Here is a 19,150-nt window from a genome sequence, read left to right as displayed (position 1 = left end):
AGAACTTCTAGGGTGCTTGTGAAGCTTTAGAGGGCAAGTCTCATCTCAAATCATACTACTCGTAAGCTTGAAGCAGATTACGTTATTTTACAATCCTTGCTACAGGACAGAAAGTGAGTGCTGAGTAGGTAATTCTCCTAATTTGAAAACAGAGAAACAGGTACAGAAAGAGATTGAGCGACTTAGTAACAATCCCTGACCTTTGGTTAGCACTTTTACTTTGTGCGTTATGTTGTATCACATGACCTGATGCTCAGAGCAAAACTTTTGAGAGGTAGGAAGAGCAGATATTCTTTGACAAATGAAGACACTGAGGCTCAAAGACAAGAGTCACTTGCCTAGGATGGCACAAGTAGAAACTGGTTTCATTGGAACTTGAACTCAGGTGCTTTGATTCCCAACCCACAGAGCCTTTACTTGTCACACCACAATGCCTCTTTCTAACTTGAATACAGCGAAGAGCAGTGTAGCCATCTTGACACTACCAACCAAAACTTGACTCAGGGTTCACTATGCAGATGCCTTGAAATCTAAGGAAAAAAATACTGTTGTATTGAAAAAAGAATCCATGCATCATTTTCAATGAAAAGAATCCATGTATCATTTTCAATGGTGTTCTATTAGTCCTAAGGCACTTATAAATAACTCATATATGAATAACCCTATAATTTCCATAATTATAAACACATGTACAAATGATAGCAGATTGAGGCAAGCTACCGGAAAGTATGTTTGGATTAAAATAGTTCGGATGGGAATATACATTATGCAACTCTCAGAACGCATATTAAAGAACAAACTTGGTTAAAGTATTAATACAAAATGGGTTTTAAAATCCTGATTTCCTGGGGCTTCCCTGGGGGCGCAGTGGTTGAGAGTCTGCCTGCCAATGTAGGGGACAAGGGTTCGAGCCCTGGTCTGGGAAGATCCCACATGCCGCGGAGCAACTGGGCCCGTGAGCCACAACTACTGAGCCTGCGCATCTGGAGCCGGTGTTTCTCAACAAGAGAGGCCACGACAGTGAGAGGCCCGCATACCGCGATGAAGAGTGGCCTCCGCTTGCCACAACTAGAGGAAGCCCGTGCACAGAAACGAAGACCCAGTGTGGCCAAAAATAAATAAATAAATAAAATTTTTAAAAAAAATCCTGATTTCCTGTAACAAATTTTCTAAATCTCGTTTAAAAATTTAAAACATGATTTTTTTCAGCTCTCATAAACTTTTTCTTCTACCATAGAAAATTGGTTTTGCCCTTGGGAAACCAACGTTCTGTTAGTTAGCTTCCTTTTAAACATGATTTGATGATTAGAAGGCCTTCACCGTGGGAGCGATCGTGTGGAAGAATTTATGACCTCGGGAATTTGTATGTTCAAAGATATAACCTGGAGGAGAAGGATAACTAGGCAGGGCAGATTTCCTGTTTCTTTGGTGCACACTCGGGAGAGTACACGGTTACGTCATCAAATGGAATAGAACCCTTAAAGGGAACATTTACAGGTTTGCAACTCTCTGTTGGAATCAATTCATGTGGCACATAGTGAGATCTGAAAGTGCTCAAACCATCAAACTTTCCAGATGGGTTGGGGATCTGCTGCTCCTGCTTAATATTAATAAATCTTTGACAACAACTTTCCCATGCTGGAAAATCTTCCTTCATGGTGCTTTTTCCTTGGGAAGGAACACTGTTATTTTTTCTACGAGAAGCTGGCCTGATGGGAAGGAACAACACGTCTGGCCTCATATGGAACATAATCGATGTGGCTTGTGCTGTGTAATTGCACGATACCTGCGGGAGGGACATACTCTTGTACTTTCTTGACTTCGGGTGGTGGGATTTCCCATGGTTGAAAACTGTCACGGAATTCAGTGCTTCTTTCAAATTGAGCATTTTGGGACACTCTGGTGTATGGAGGTCTGCAGATGTTTGCATTTTCACCAACAAGCCCCTGGAAGTCATATCAGTGAGTTGTGAGATCCTCAAAAGGTTGGTTGGTTGGTTGGCTTGTAAACTTCTTTTGGCCTCGCAAACTTGAATTCTAGCTGATGAGGTACGTAATCAAGGTGATGACTTGTATCACCATTAAAGGGGACTGTAGAATGTTTGACTGCAGGGCTGGGTTTAAAGCTTTGCCTAGGCTTTATCTCACAAGGTACACAGTCATCCTGAAATGTTGTTTCCAAATTTCACAGTAGGGGGATAGTAAGTTTGTTCTTGTTTATAAAGTTCACTTTTCTGAATGTCCCAAGCTCTATAATCATCTTGAAAATTAAAAAACAACAAAAAAAGAGCATGTATAAATACTGAAGAAAACAACCACCTTCTAAAAATCATGACTGACTTTTCTCATTGCCATCCTTTCATTTCTTTTAGAAATCTGAACACCAATCAAGTATGAAGTTTCACTGATTCCCCTCAGATTTACGCTTTTTTCTTCACTTCCACTTTCCTTTCCCTATACTCCAATTTAATACGTGTAACTTTCCACTTTAAGATTCTTGTGATTACATCAGGGAATGGAACATCTGAGCCTGATTGTTGATAGTTTTTGAAAGCCAAGAAGGTTGTGTTTTGGGTGAAGACAGAGTTTAGGAGATTATGGTTGTGTTCCCAGGAACTGGTTGGGATTTTTGCTCTAACTTACAAAATGCTAAAGTAAAACATGAAATCCAGGGATTACCATAAAATCAAGGGCCCTGATGTGTGGGCAAAAATGATGTAGGTATTACTCCTTGCTTCGAAGGGACTCCTCAAAGAAGAGAAAATTTCAACTCCACTGTACCCTAGGAAGCCTACTGGACTCCCTGAGCAAAGACACAGGCTACAGGGTAACTGGTACTGTCCCAGAAAGATCACTGGCTTCAACTTTTCCTCTGGAGAAAACGGGCTTCAAGGCATTCCTGAACGATAAAGGGTCATCTAGAGGTGAGGGGCCAAAACTGAGTGCTTTCTAAAGTGTTAGAAATTGTACGTGGAATTTAGAAATGAATATCAGAGCTGAGTCTGGGATTTAGTGTTAAATACCTTAATTCTGCTTCTTGCAGCTTACCTAAACCACGCATGGAAAACTGAAGTGCTTATATTTCAACTGAGGGTTATTTAGGTTTTCCATTTCTAGATAAGAAAGGTGGAAAGCTGAGAACTACTACAGAATTGACTTCACCCCAAAATATGTATTTCTAAATACCAAAAATTAATTTATAAAAGACAGAAGATATACAAGATAAAGAATTGGAGTCTAGGCTAAAGTCCATGCACTGTTTATTGGAAAGGCCAAAACTCAGATGCTTGTTATGTGGATACCTCCTTTGAGGAGACAAATTCCTCAGCCATAGGCATTTCTGCCAAGATTGCCAGGTCTTCAACCAAATGATTACTCCCGCCACCCTCAAGCTACAAATGTGTGAATGAGAGTGGACACCTGACCTAAGAGCAGGCAATCTGTAAGGTAGTAGAGACCTGGCAAGAAACAACTTGGCAAGAAAAGATGACCTGGGTCAAGCACATTCTCGTTCTTGTGAACCTAAATTTGAAAATACGGAGCCAGATAAAAGTGGGAGAAGAATGTAAAAGGATGCCATGAAGCAGAAGTGGAGAGCTATGGTAAGTTGAAGACTTCACAATAGACTTGTAAGGAAACAGAGATGATACATGGTCAGGGGAGGCCAGTTAGTAGAATGGCAGTCAGAGAAGACGTGTAAAGGGAAGTGAAGATGCTGTGAGAGAAGCCATGTAGCTCATGGCAGAGATGAAGGGAGCAGCTCTTCCCTCAAGCTTCCTCTGTACCCGATAGCTTTCCATTTCCAGTTCACATAGAGCTTTACCATAAACTCGCTTTTTCTTGAGGCACCAAGAAGGAATCTCTGTTGTTTGCAATCTAAAGTATAAAATTATAGCACTATTTTTCAGTAACTAAAAGGAAACCATAGGATGTTATTGAAGACCTATGGTTCCCTATAAACATACAGGGAGAGCCTTTGTTGCCAAAATGTCTACAAGAAAATGATGTTAATTTCATGAGAGAAAAACAGAATATTTCTCCCTTAACAAACAACTTTGGTTTTCAAAAAGGAAGCAAGAATTTGGAGACTGAGAGACAAGGTTTGACAGCATGTATCAGCAAGAATATCAATTTCAGATAACTGCAGAAAACTGATTTGCCTCTCATAAATATTCCTATGCTCATATGCCTAGAAAATTTATTATTTGCTCTAGAATATTTATTAATAACATTCTATAGCAATGCCTTAAAACATCACAGTCTTTATTAACATCATCTATTCTTAGTATCTTATGACACTTATGGAAAGAAAATATAATGCCATCCACATCTAACAATGCAGTCTGCTCATTTGGCAGCTACAGTATTACCCTTGTTAGATAAGGGCAATCCAGTTGCCTCAGCTCATTCTTTTGCTTTCTAGCCACTAAAATCTAGACAGGAAGCTTGCTTTCTCCTGAACAGTTTTAAGTCCATGAGGTGCTTGCATGTGTTTGCTCACCATGAACATTTCTATGCGGAGCTCCATCTCCATCCTTATATAGCGAGCTGTTCTAGGTTCTTCTTTGAGGACAAAAGTCCTCAGCTGCATATGTGAGTTCTTTTGGTAGTTGGGACTCTGTTCCCTGTGTTGTCTTATGGCACTAAGGAATTGGGGCCAATTTTTATAAAGTCAGAGGGCTCTATGCTTTCTTTCTCAATCTACAGATCATCAAACGAGCCTCACAGTTTTACCCCTACCTATAAGCTGATGACTCCCAAACTTGAATCTCCACTCCAGACCTCCCTTCAAATCCAAACCAACATATCTATCTTCCTACTAGACACCTCTATACAGACGTACAAGAGGTAAACTGAAGTTTAGTATGCCCCAACTGAATTCACCATCTTGCTCAGACTCATACTCCCCACAAATAACACATCAACAAGAAAACACTATTTTGAATTTGGTATCTCAGGTAAAGGTTTCACCCAGCTAATCTTCTCTCCCTCACTCCCTTCTCCCTGTTTCAAGGAGTTTTCCAATCCTGTCAATTTTACTTCCTAAATTTTAATTTTTGCCTTCTTGAGGCAAACATGGAATGAACAGCAACCTGATGAAATCATCAAAGATAAGAATAAGGAAACAGAAGAAACAATAATGTAAAATAAGGTTCTACAGAATCTATGGTGAGATCCTTATTTTCATTCTTGATATCTGTAGTTAGCGTCTTTTTTTTTTTTTTTCTTGGTCAGTGTGGTTAGGGTTATTCAACTTCATTATCTTTTAACAGATTCAGCTTTTGGTTTCATCGATTTTCTCATTGTTCTTCTGTTTACAGATTCATTGATTGCTGCTCTTCATTATTTCTTTCCATCTACTTTGCTTTGGGCTTAATTTGCTCATTTTTCTAGTTTCATAGATGGACTCTTAAGCTGTTAATTTAAGACTGTCTTCTTTTCTAATACAAACATTTCATGCTATAAATTTCCCTCTAAGCATTGCTTTAGATACATCCCATACATTTTAATATCGTATTTTTTCATTTTCATTAAATAAATATTTAGGGCTTTGTGGGCCACATGGTCTGTGTTGCAACTACTCAGTTCTGACACCATAGCATGAAAGCAGCCATAGATAATACGTAAATGAATGGCATTGCTGTGTTTCCATAAAATGTTATTTTTGTGCAATTTATAATTTGTATTTGAAAGCTGGATATTGTGTGTAGCACAGTAGAGACTGGGATAAATAGTATTTATGTCCAGAAACGGATATACATCTTCACTTGCCAGGGCTTTAGTGAAGGGGGTTAAGTCAGCTCAATCAGCAGCTGAGCTAGATTTGGCTTTTGTTGTTGCTAGGCTTACCTTCAGCGTACCATCAGCTTTAAATTCCTTTGGCATTATCTTGTGCTTTGGAGCGGGGGGAGAGGCGGGCTGGTTTTCTTAATTTCTGTGCCATCCTCAGCTTTAGGCGTTCTCTTTGCACCTGCACCTCAGAGAATGTCTCTCTGTAACCTTGCTTCTCTCCAATGGTACACTGTTGTTGCTTGTTATTCAGTGCTCAGTAATCTGGTGGGTGTGTGTGTGGATAGGGTGTTCCTCTGTTGTCCAGGTCCAGGCTCAACCCTTTTTTTAAAAAAATAAATTTAGTTATTTATTTTAGTTTTGGCTGCGTTGGGTCTTTGCTGTGCACGGGCTTCCTTTAACTGAATTTATCTTTAGAATTTATAATTTAAGAATTTATCTTTACTTGGTTTTCAGAAGTTTAACGACAGTTGCCAGACGTGGCTTTGTGTTTATTCTGGGGTTGGTTGAGCTTCTTGAATCTGGAGCCTGATTACTTCATCAATTTTGGAAATTTCTTGACCATCACCTCTTTAAATATTTCCTGATTCTTCATAGTTCTCATAATGTTTTACTCTGTGCTGGATGTCATGTATAAGAAAACCATAGAAACTAAAATCGATGTTATTTTCAACAGAAGACAGCTTGCTCTTTCCTATGTTACGCAGGTAGGATATGGGGCAGGTCACCTTAATCCAGTCAGGAACTGAGCGCGGCTGGCATTCAGCGGCACCTTCAGTTAGACATGGTCTTCCTCTAGTTACAAGTTTCTCAAGGACAAGACCTGTGATGTGTTTGTGGTTGAGCCTTCATTTTAGTGGGACTTTCTCCCCTAAGCACCTGCTCCCAAGTGAGACTGTGGGATATTTCTGTGGGCTCTTTCTAGGCCAGTCCTCTAGCCCACCATGCCCCCTAATCACTCAGCAGACATCCCACAAGGAAAACCAGTCACACATCAGGGGTATTTACAGATTCCAGTTGGTCACACTGGCCTACATGTCAGTTGCTCCTTCCCCTAGGAGGGTCTCGCTGCTGATGCTACCCTAATCTTCAGCCTTGGCCTAGACTTGACAAATGCTCCCAGAGAAGTACACAGTTGGCCATCTCAACTTATCTAGGAAGGGCTCCCCTGTCTCTGTAATTTTAGTTCTTTGCTTCTATTTAAAAAAGGTTTTTAAAAATTTATGTATTTTTTTAAACTGTTTCAGTGGAAGTAATGGCTCTCTGCCATCTGCTATATCCTATCTGGTAGCAGAACTCAGAAATGTTAGTGGCTACCAGAAAAATGTTAAGTTCCTCAGTCTGACAACCAAGACTTCACAAGCTGATCTCAACCTACATTTTTGGATACACCAATCTCTCAGATCCTGAAATTCTCTGGTTCCCACCATGTTCACTGAACAACTCTCTTATTTTTCTGGCTTTATGATTTTTTTGCTCATCTCATCCTAGCTTTTAGGATATCCCTCCTCTTTCTATATATCAATACTTACTAGTCTGTGATGCATTCCCAGACTAGCCTGGAGTGATATCTTGCTTAGTCTAAGTGTTTGAAGCCCTAATTGTTCCATTAATTTTCTAGTGAATTATTCGCTCCTTCTTGTGATATCTCATATTTTTATTTCTCGGATGACTATTTAATTCTTCAGGCTATTATTGCTCTTTTTATCATCTCAACTGTAAAGTTTCTAAATGTCAACAACCATGCTCAATTCAGATCTCTATTCCTTATAGTGCCCTGCACACAGAAGAGTAATCCCTAAAAAGTATCAAATCAAATACTGACCTATTTTCATTATCTACATTTTAATCTGAATGAATTTCTAAAGCAAGGCTGCTAGGGGTAGGTATGTTTCTGTCTACGAGCCACCAGTTTCACAGAACCACATCTCCAGAATCTAGATGTCACCCTTCTCACCATCTTGTAGAGTTTTTCGTTTTTGTTTTTAATCATATCCCATTTCTGCCTTTGCTCTGTTCTTTAATTCTTCGGTGACAGTGACAGAGTCTCTTCACATTATGATTTCTCTTTAGCTACAGACCTGTCCTTCAGTAGGTATCTACAAAACCTGCAGTACAATCATCACGCAGAACGACGAATTATTCCCTTGGCCCTTAGTATTTGTTGTCTCATGCCTGAAAACCTGGAAATACAAGGATCACTTTTCCTCACTAGGGAAGATGAGGAGAGAGAAGGCCAGAAGGAACCCAGGAATCCTCAACATTGGATTACGGAATCTATAAGAAACCCAGGTAATAAGAAACCAGAACCAGTGTTGGTGTGTATGTGTGTGTGTCATATGTAAACAGTCACAGCATCAAGGAATATCAGTATTGTTGTATTTTTAAATAGACTATGTGGGGAAAAAAAGAAAAAATCTTACTACGGTTGTTTAAAAGACCTAGTACAGACATTTCACCAATTATCTTTTATGTCAAATTATTACACAATACACTATCCCCTCTGCATACCAATAAACATATATCTTAGCAATTACTATATGCTATATTAGATTATAACAATATATTTGTTCACCACATGCATTGTCTTAAAAATGTGTCCTTTGTATAGATCTCCCTCCTGGGCTGACATATAGATCACAGCATACTGATACCATATACTTTAGTTACCCATTAAACTGGTAAGAGTGACATTTAAAGAAAAAGGATGTATTCAGTTATTACCGGTTTAAAGTATAAATCATTACTTTTATTGTGGATGGCATCACTCATACAAAAGGGCTTTATATTAGGACATACCCATTCAGTTATGTCACATATCTAGTGAAAAGGCTTAAGCCTAAATATGCAATTACATTATTAACAAAAAAAATACAGAAAAAATATGAACAAGATAGCCTATTGTTTAAAAATAAAGGACCCCACTCCCTGCCAAAAAGTAACAGACTATTATATAATCAGATTGATTTTTGGAAAGAAACTGGTCGTACGTTGTACAGTCCTTACTCTTCCAAGTCAGTTGCCAGGAGGCAGAAGGTATTCCATGCTGGAAGTCTCGGAGGAGCAGGTTGCCTATGTGGTGCTCCAACACTGTCTCACTGGGTGGACAAGCCTATTGTATTCTGAGGTTCAGTATCAGGGACCATCTGCTAACAGATGCAAGCTTCACCCTCTATTCCAGCCTTTATCAGTATAAAGGGAGTATTTTGGTTCTCTACCTGCTAACTCTTTTGCTTTACCGGTTGGTTCAGAACTTGAATGGAGAAGAGGGTTGCTCTTTATTTGACTTTCTCAAAGGCTCCAGTATGCTCAGTAAAGTTTCAACTCATTCTGGGATGGAAGGAAAGGAACAGTACCGACTACATGTGGCATAATGTGACAGATATGACATATTGCTTGTTCAGTGGTATCCTTTGTTTTCATGGTTTGAGATAGAGAAAACTAATTAAGTGGCTGAATTTGGACAGGAATCCAGGTCTCCCAACTCTCCATCAAGCAAATAGTCTGTTTTTTTCTCACTATACAATACTATTTAGACAACAGAGAAAAAAGTTTTTTCTTAAGCCACGGAGACTTAAGTTTTGCAATGCACCAAAATCATGATTTGATGTTAGATCTCAAAGCTGGAAGTAAGTTTTTGCTTTTTGGCTCTTTAATTTTTGAAATGGCAAGTTACCTTTATAGGCTGGGACAGTATCCAACTTCCCTTTTTTAACTTGTCTCTCCAAAGGCTGAGCTATTGCCACACGCTGCACTCTACAAGAATTAAGATGCCGTTTGTAGGTAGTACCAAGATCAATCTCCCCCTGCTTTTGTTTATATTCTTCTGGTGCATGGTGAGGCTGTTTGACTATTTCATAAGGACGAGAATCCGACCTGAACTATATACATTTGAAACATAGCTTCACAGGTTCTTTTATTTCTTAGTATTTCAATGCAGTATTAAAATTTTCCAGACTTTTTTTTACTTGAAAAGTCTAAGAAGATATTAAAATGGTGATGGTTGATAAGCTACTTGAAAGAGATTATTGAATTCCTTTATGTCCTATCCAGTGACTACATATAAGAAAAATAAATGTCAAAAATCCTAGTTTTCAAAACAGCTTTACAATGGATCCTCAGTTAATTGGATCTTACATAAATAAAATCTTCAAATAATTGAATTTTTTCCTAACCTGGAAGGAAATCTTAGGTTAAAGATTTAATGAATCTGAAAACAATTTTAACTATATCGCCTGGGTCCATTTTGTCAAAATCCTTATTCATCCTATTAAAGACTCTAATAAACTATTTGGGCACGCTCTCTTCTTGAAGTCATGCTGTCTTTTTGCTCATCATTAAGTAATCAATTAAAGAAATAATTTATGTCTAAACTCTGGCCTTTAGACATGAATCATATTCATAGTGTTGATGTGGGTCTTATCCATCTTCAGATCCCCAGAAGCCCTTGCCAGGGATAGGAGTCATATGGTACCCTAGCCACCCTGGGCATTATATAACATTATGTGGCAGAGGTTGTACTGCAGACACTGAGGTTGTCTGGTGGGGTGGTGAGACCACAGACTCAGACTGATCAGACTACCTGGGTCCAAATCCTGGCTCTGTCATTCACCAGATTTATGATGTGGGGTAACTTACTCTGTCTATGCTCCAGTTTCCTTAGATATAAAATAGGACAATAATACCATCTACCTCACAGGGTTGTTTGAAGGACTGACAAATGCATGCATGTACAGCATACACATGAGTGTTTAGTACACAGTAAGGATGATATGTTAGCTCTACAAATTACTAAAAGTCTTCAAAATTGCTTTTTTTCTTTGGGACACTATGGACTGTTTCACTCATTGTATCATTTGTTTAAACCAACTTGTATTAATCAATATTTTCTGTATATGTCCATAAGCTCCAAAAACCAAAACTCACTGAATCCCTTCTCTAGTCACGATATAACCTCTTAGACTTGTTAACTCCATTTCCTCACCCCCATCAACCCACTTCAACCTGGTTTCCAGCACTGTCACTTCTCTAACACAGCTTGAAGGTGCACCATGACTTCTATGTGATTAAATCCACCAGACCTTTTTAGCCCTCATCTTACTTAACCTCTCAACTCCTAATTGACATTATTGCCCACTCCCTCTATTTCTGAGAAATTCTCTCTCCCTGCCTTCCTCATTATTTCTTCTTGGTCTCCTACGCAGCTTCGCCTTCCTATAGTCAGTCATGAAGTTGGGCAGTTCCTCGACACTGGGGCTACCCACTCTCCTCTTCTCACCCAACGTTCCCTCCTGAGGACAACGCCTCTACTCCCACAGCTGCAATTACTAACTATATGGAAACACCTCTCACTCGTACGTCTCCACTCAGACCTCCTCTCTTAGCTCCGTACCAGTTTTTACAGTGGCCTGTTGGATATTCAGTGGTACCTCAAAACTTAGTATACCCCTAATCAAACTATTTCCCCCCAACAAATCTGGGCCTATTGGCTTGTTCCCTATTTTACTGACTGGCATCACCATCTCTTCAGCTGTACTCAGAAACCTAGGACTAACCCTTCACGCCTTACCTCCCTCCTACATTTTGTTCATCATCAACTCCTGTCAATGTTGCCTCTTAAATATCTCTTAAATCCGCTTTTCTCTCTCTCATCACCATTCCAAGCTTTCATAATAGCTCATTCAAATCAATTCAATACCTTCCTAAACTCACTTACTAGTTCTCTCTCCAATCTTTTCTTACATTGCACCCAAAGTAATCCTTTCACACATAAATTTGATCAGGTCATTCTTGCCCTCATCTCCGTAGCCTCTTCCTCACCTCTCTTTCGTACCCCCCTCAACAAACAAACATACAAACAAAAAACAAGAAAGAAAAGAAACTTTCAATGGCTTCTTATTGCTCTAAGGATACAGAAAAAACTGAACATGGCCTCTTTCACTAGCTTCAAATCACACTGTGCTTCCTCTGCTCCTGCTGGCCTTCTCTGACAATTTCCTTCTTTTCATGCTCCTTCCTGCTACATGCTGCTCTCTCCTTGGAAGGCACTTTCTTACAGTCTTAATCCAGTTAATTGCTTTACAGCCTTCAGATTTTAGCTCATTTTTCTCATTTCCCTGATAAAGTCAAGCCTCTTATTCTGGATCCGAAGTTACCTTGCGCCTATCCTTCATAGATTTGATCACTGTTGCAATTTTATACTTATTTTGAGTGATGTTTTTGACTGCCACCTTCACGAGACTGCAACGTCTGTGAGCACAGAGATCATGACTGTTTTGCTCACCACTGTATCCCAGGTGCCTAGCATAGCACCTGACACTTAACGAATGCTTATGAAATATTATTTAGTGGATAAATAATAGTAGAAATCCCATACCTCTGCTTCTCAAGACATCTGAGTTGTTCTTTGCTCTTCCCAAATACCAGCTAGAGAGGAACAGGCTAAAACGCAATCAGGAAGTAGAGAGGACAGAGAAAGCTTAGAAGTCTTAGTTTCTCTAGTAAGATTAGTTAAGAGTTAGAAAGTTTACCTCCAAACCCAAAGCAACTTTCTATGGAGAAGCAGTAAAGGGTAAATGCACTCTTATTCATCTGATATATCCTAAAACATTTGACATGTCTGGAATCATACTTTCAGGGCAGACTTCCTGCCAACTCTGGCAATCATCTACTGTGCTACAGCTGTAATGCTATAAAGGATCAAAAGTCCGGTACAAGTCCAGACATCTGCTCTTTACACAGTCTCTTCTTATATTATAGAAAAGTATAGAACAGAATGACACATGATTCTTTGTTTGTACAGATGAATCAGCTGCTTTCTACTGCCTAGTCAACATGGTCACCATGAGGGAGTCAAGCAAGAGTTCCAAACCCCTCGAATATGGCTCTTGGAAATACTGCTAGTTCCCTAGTCAAACTATGAAGAAAAGATCTAATGTTTTAGTAAGTGGAAAGATGATGATTTAAGAAATGGAAGTTTTACTTTTGTTGGCATATTTGAACCTTTTGGGAGTTGGGACATTTCTTTTTTGATTTTATTTTATTTGTTTACTATTACAGGCTACTTGAACAAGGCAACTGAGAAAGCCCAGAATTGAAAAGCAATTGCCTTTTAAAGAAAGATGTGGCAGGTTAAACTTTCCTGGTTTTAACACTTCGAGTTGGTTAAATGCAAAATCTTTATTCAATAAATATGAATAGTGTGAAATTTATTTCAAATTTCTGTTATGAATCATTAAGGCATCAAGAAAGAAAGGAATAGGAGCTTCCCTGGTGGCACAGTGGTTGAGAGTCCGCCTGCCAATGCAGGGGACACGGGTTCGTGCCCCGGTCCAGGAAGATCCCACATGCCGTGGAGCGGATAGGCTCGTGAGCCATGGCTGCTGAGCCTGCGCATCTGGAGCCTGTGCTCCACAACGGGAGAGGCCACGACAGTGAGAGGCCCGCGTATCGCAAAAAAAAAAAAAAGCATATTCCTGGGATCCACTTCATTGTCTACTGACTATTTTAGGTGGAGCTCTGGAATCTGCAATTTTAACCTTTCTAGATGATTCCAAATCACACCAAAGTATGAGGGAAGTAACTGGAATCACCAAAGCACTGCAAGAGTTGTCTGAAATGTTAAAGGTATAAGTACTGCAGTAAAAGTTTGAAGGTCTCCACCTTTGCTAGGTAAGTAAAATAAACTCTATCTGAAATGAAAAGAAAATGGATAGCACTAAAAATTAAAGTTGTTACAGAGCATTTCAAAAACCCTAAATTATAGAAAGCTGATGTATGAGTTCCTGGAAAGCAAGAACCTCTCTTTATTGATAATTTTACACTTAATGCCTAAGACTGTACCTTGAATACAGTGTACACATTAAGAAAATAGAGAAAAGAACCCATTGAACTGACAAAGATCAAAAAAGCTGAGTCCAAACGAAAAGTTTAGGCTTAAATGGACTTTTTTGTCTTTCACACACTGAGTAAATAGTGAGTGCCTACTATGAGCTAGTAGGCATTGTAACAGGTTTCTGGAAATAGAATGCTGAGGTAAGAACAGACATAGTTCCTGCTTTCATGGAACACTGAAACTAATCTAATGATAAATAATAGGCAGATGCTTTGAGAACTTACATAGGGGACCTTTACCTAGCCTGAAAACTGGATGAGTGTCAGTGAAGCCTTTTCAGAGTGATAATTGAGTTAAGAGCTATAGGTTGAATAGGCATTAATTAGGGTAAAGAGGCAGGAAAAATTCCACGCAGGTAACATAGTATCTTGGAAGGCTCTATGACAAGAGAAGCCTGGTACTTCCAAGAAATGAAACATGTCCTATGAGATGTAACCGTAAGAGTGCAAAGGGCATTACAGTGAAAATAAATCAGAGAAGAAAGCAGGGAGCAAACAATGAAGGGATTTTGGTATACATTAAATATAATGGGAAAATATAACAGCAGTTTTAGCAGGGAGGTGACACGATTAGATCTGCATTTTAAAAAGGTCATCTTACTCAACATCCCTAAGTATTTAGAGAAATGCAAATCAAAACTACAATGAGGTACCACCTCACACCAGTCAGAATGGCCACAATTAAAAAGTCTATGAATAAAAAATGCTGGAGAGGGTGTGCAGAAAAGGGAAGCCTCCTGCACTGTTGGTGGGAATGTAAGCTGGTGCAGCCACTATGGAAAACAGTGTGGTAGTTCCTCAGAAAACTGAAAATTGAATTACCATATGATCCAGCAATCCCACTCCTGGGCATATATCCAGACAAAACTCTAATTCAGAAAGATACATGCACCCCTATGTTCATAGCAGCACTATTCACAATAGCCAAAACAGGGAACCAACCTAAATGTCCATCGACAGATGAATGGAAAGAAGATGTGGTACATATATACAATGGAATACTACTCAGCCATAAAAAAGATCAAAATAATGCCATTTGCAGCAATATGGATGTGACTAGAGATTATCATACTAAGTGAAATAACTCAGAAAGATAAATACTATGTGGTATCACTTATATGTGGAATCTAAAATATGGCACAAATGAACCTATCTACAGAACAGAAACAGATTGACAGACATAGAGAACAGACTTGTGGTTGCCAAGGGGGGTGGGGGATGGGGAGGGATGGACTGGGAGTTTGGGATCAGCAGATGTAAACTTTCTTTTCTTTTTCTTTTTTTTTTTTTAATTTATTTTGGCCGCACCAGGTCTTAGCTGCAGCATGCGGGATCTCCAGTTGCGGCATGCAGGCTTCCCAGCTGCGGCATGTGAACACTGAGCTGTGGCATCCACGCGGGATCTAGTTCCCCGACGAGGAACGGAACCCGGGCCCCCTGCCTTGGGAGCACAGAGTCCCACCCACTGGACCACCAGAGAAGTCCCAACAGATGTAAACTATTATATATAGGATGGATAAACAACAAAGTCCTACTGTATAGCATGAGGAACTATAGTCAATATCCTGTCAATAAACCATAATGGAAAAGAATATAAAAAAAGAATGTCTGTATATGTATAACAGAGTCACTTTGCTGTACAGCGGAGATTGGCACAGCATTGCAAATCAACTATACTTCAATAAAAAAATAAAATAAAAAATAAACAGTACATAAAAAGGTCATCTTGGCTAAAGTTAGAAAACAGATCAGAGATGCAAAAGCTAGAGTAGATACAAACATAACCATTGGGAAGCTGCTGCATTCCTCTAGGTTCTGGTCACAATGGAAAACAGATAAACACAAGAGATTTTAGGAGGTTAACAAAAACAATCAATAGAACTTTTTATATATCCCCTTTCCTTCTCATTTTTCTCATTTAACTTAATTCTCATCTTTCTGTTTTCCTCAAGTTGTGACTCAACTAGTCAACTGGTTCAACTTAAATCAACTAAATAGTTTAAAGAGTTTAAAACAAAAACACCTTATTAAAACCAGAAGAGTGGGACTGGGATTGACATATACACACTCATATGTATAAAATGGATAACTAATAAGAACCTTCTGTATAAAAAATATAAAATAAAATTCAAAAAACAAAAAACCCCAGAAGAGTGGGGAGAAAAATAGGTAAAGCAAACAGTTTCTTGATACTTACTTAAATGTTGTTATTCCTTCCATTTTACAACGATATGCTGGAAATTCTTCCTTGGGCTTCAAACTCTGAGGTGGAAGAACACTGCCATACGTAGGATAGTTTTCCAAATATTCAGCTGTGGGACAAGACAAGTCAGAATTTTCATAAATCCTTGTGGTTTTATGTGGGCAATGATGTCGCCTATGCAAACATAAATAACTTATCATAGTTTAACGCACATGAGCAATTGTATATACACATTGCAGAGAAAACGATATTCTGAGATAGATGGTTGTTTTGACTGATATAGTGAAAGAAACAGACATTTGAAAAGATTTAGTTACATAGTATGAAAAAAAAAAAAGATTCAAACAGCAAGATGAAAAAGTAGCAGATGCAGGTCAAAATTTCCCTGAAGTGGTCTCTTTGACAATCTTGATCCTCCTAAAGAGAGGCAATGTATTGAAATATTAATGAGTTTGTTCTCCTTGTTTTTTTCCCCTCCTTTATTTCAAGCAGGTAATCAGGACCCTGACATTTCCTTCTTGTAGGATTTTTGGAAGGGCCGAGGATATAAGCTGCCTGAAGTCAACACGTTCTCCTGTCTTTTTAAACACAATTCATGAAGAGATGAAATCAGATGTCCTGCTGGAAATGAGGTCCTAAGAGGAAACAGGTGGTCCTGAACTGCAAAAGAGGGAAGAGGGGACGATTCCCCAGAGAGAGGAAGGAGGTAGAAGATGAGGGGGAAGGAGTTCTTAGAAGAGCAGGCGTCTTTGCCCCATTCTACCAGTGATCCAGGAGGTGGCCGGATATCAAGAGTTGGTTAGGTGGAACCCTACAACAATGGCTCCCAGCTTTGCCAAGATTCTTGTACCTCAAACATAAACTTCAAAGCAGCGGTGGCACCACTCTTGAAGGGATTATGTGAACTCCAGCAAGAGACATTTCAGTGGGAAGCATTACCAATGTTTAAAGCCCAGAGAAGACTCCTCTTGCATTGGCAATGCCTCTGCTCCCTGGACCGTTTTACTGCTTGGGAAAAAGGAAGCCTCCAACATAATGAAGACTGAAATTTCCTGACAGCTGGATGGGAAAGGAACTTAGGTTGGATAGAAATTAATTTAAAGATTAGAAAAAAAATTAATCAATTTTTTTGCCCATCAGCGTTTTCAGATATGAATCAAATCCTCAAAGGCTGACTTATCTTCTAATCTACATCCAATTAGTAATTAAAAACAACATTTACCATGAAACTATGGGGAAACTGCTTTCCATCACCATGTGAAGTGTTTTTCCTTTGGAGGGGATTACAGTACGACAGGATTGACATATTCACAATATTTATTTAGCAAATAGTCGTCTAATCCCTGGGTCAGCAAGGAAGCTGAGGAAGGAGATGACTGCTTACAGCTTAGGCAGGACTCACTGACCAATTCTGGGTTTCAGGAGACTATCTACTACCTTTTCAGTCCGTCAGATCCCAAAGGAAAGCAGTCTGGATGGGACTGGGAACGGGAATATGGTTAGGCGGGGACGGAAAGCTACGAACAGAAGAAAGCCTAACACAGGGCGAAAACTCATAGACTTGCACACCGTTCTACTCTCCTTCCGTTTCCTTTTATTTATTTATTTTAAATTTTGTGGGCATAGGGGCTTCCCTGGTGGCGCAGTGGTTGAGAATCTGCCTGCCAATGCAGGGGGCACGGGTTCGAGCCCTGGTCTGGGAAGATCCCACATGCCGCGGAAAAACTAGGCCCGTGAGGCACAACTACTGAGCCTGCGCGTCTGGAGCCCGTGCTCAGCAACAAGAGAGGCCGCGATAGTGAGAGGCCCGCGCACCGCCATGAAGAGTGGCCCCCGCTTGCCGCAAATAGAGAAAGCCCTCGCACAGTAACGAAGACCCAACACAGCCAAAAATAAATAAATTTAAAAAAAAATTTTGTGGGCATACACTCTCCCCGTCGGATCAGGTCTCCACACTTGGCAGCCTGACATCCAGCCGCCGCTACACAGGTGTATATCATCCGCCTGGCGCCACAGCGTTTCAGTTTGCGCCCGTGGATAGGAGCCGACAAAGCATAACTGCTTAACCCGCGGTAGCTGGCGGGTGAACAGCGAGCATCTGCGGACTCAGGGATAAGTGGGACGTCGCTGGGCCCGCGTCCTCCACCTTGGCGGGGCGGCCACTCTGAGGGCTCCGTTCCCCGAGACCCCAGCTCGCTTCCAAGCCCCGGCGGCCGCCACACCGGCCGTTTCTTACCCGCAGGTACAAATCTGACACAGACACCAGGTCCTCATGCTCCCGGCTCGCGGGCCCAGCTCCACAGCTTCTCCGCAGCCGCAGCTTCTTCAGCTCCACCGCGCCGGGCTCAGTCCAGGTAACCGGCGGGGCGCGCGGCTAACGGATGCTCCGCCTGCTTCCGGCGACGCCAGAGACGCAGGCGGGTCAAAGGTCGTGCGTTCTCAGCCCCGCCCCCGGCGCGCGGGCGTAAGGTGAACGCGGAGGTCAGGGGGCTTGTGATACGCGTGGTGTGGTCGGCGCTGTGGTTCGAGCTGGGCTGGCAGGGCGGCGGCAGCCGGTAAGTGCGGGCCCGCAGGCGTCCGGGCGTCCTCTTCCGCCAACTCCAGGCAGTGGGGGTCCCGGGGCGCCGCGGCGGCAGGGCGTGGACGGAGCTAGGAGCGAGCCCGGGCTGAGAGCGGCTGCCGTGCGAGCGTAGTGTCCGGGCCGGTCCGGCCGTTTCTCAGTACGGACCCGGGATCCTCAAAGAAAAAGGGAGTGAGGATAAAGGGAATGTAGAGTTGAGGGTTTGTTTTTTCTTGGTTTCCCCAGTGTGGAAAGGAATGGAAGACGTTCAGTGCACCTGCACATGACCCCAAAATGTAGTCGGGAAGCTGGGTGTTTTACCTCCAGTGAAAGCAAGTGGGAGTGATAGGAGAGGCTTGGAAAAGGATCGAGCAGGGGAAGAGAGAGATGTCGGCATCTTCTCTCCCTCCTGCATAAGACCCTTCCAGTATGTAATCACTGACCTGGAGAAATAATGCCCGAGTACACAGTACGGGGCAGAGTTCCAGGTGTCACTGTGCACCCAACCCCCACGAGCTTTGTGATTCATCGCAAAGGGCCGATCCGGAAGGATGAGTAAACTCCCCAAGTACAGTCGTGGTACAGTATTTGTTGAAGTGCTCAAATTGGACTTGGGCCTGGATGGGTCTGTCCCTTCAGTAAGCATCCGTTGGGTTATTACTTTAAGGGACTCGAGAAGTCTTGTCAGCTCCCAGCAGTAGAAAC

At 41.0% G+C, this 19,150-nt stretch overlaps 2 protein-coding genes across 2 annotated transcripts in view; one reads left to right on the top strand and one right to left on the bottom strand.

Moving 5' to 3' along the window:
* Window positions 1-1,305: 1,305 nt before the first annotated feature.
* On the bottom strand, window positions 1,306-18,223 carry SAXO2 (stabilizer of axonemal microtubules 2; the record flags this gene model as incomplete). The annotated part of the gene is given in 9 exon segments (XM_079912631.1): window positions 1,306-1,401; window positions 1,403-1,714; window positions 1,716-1,958; window positions 1,962-2,000; window positions 2,002-2,173; window positions 2,175-2,259; window positions 9,466-9,665; window positions 15,880-16,059; window positions 18,122-18,223. Coding segments are annotated over 9 exon segments (1,365 nt in total). The 5' UTR covers window positions 18,160-18,223.
* Window positions 18,224-18,277: 54 nt separating this feature from the next.
* Window positions 18,278-19,150, top strand: part of EFL1 (elongation factor like GTPase 1) — a 136,893-nt gene continuing 136,020 nt past the window's right edge. The window contains exon 1 of the mRNA XM_079912636.1: window positions 18,278-18,440. The gene's annotated coding sequence lies outside the window, so the exon portion shown is untranslated. The remainder of the gene's footprint in view (window positions 18,441-19,150) is intronic.

The sequence above is a fragment of the Stenella coeruleoalba genome (assembly GCF_951394435.1).
Source record: "Stenella coeruleoalba genome assembly, chromosome: 2".
Lineage (NCBI taxonomy): Eukaryota > Metazoa > Chordata > Mammalia > Artiodactyla > Delphinidae > Stenella > Stenella coeruleoalba.
This window is presented reverse-complemented; position numbering and strand designations above follow the sequence as displayed.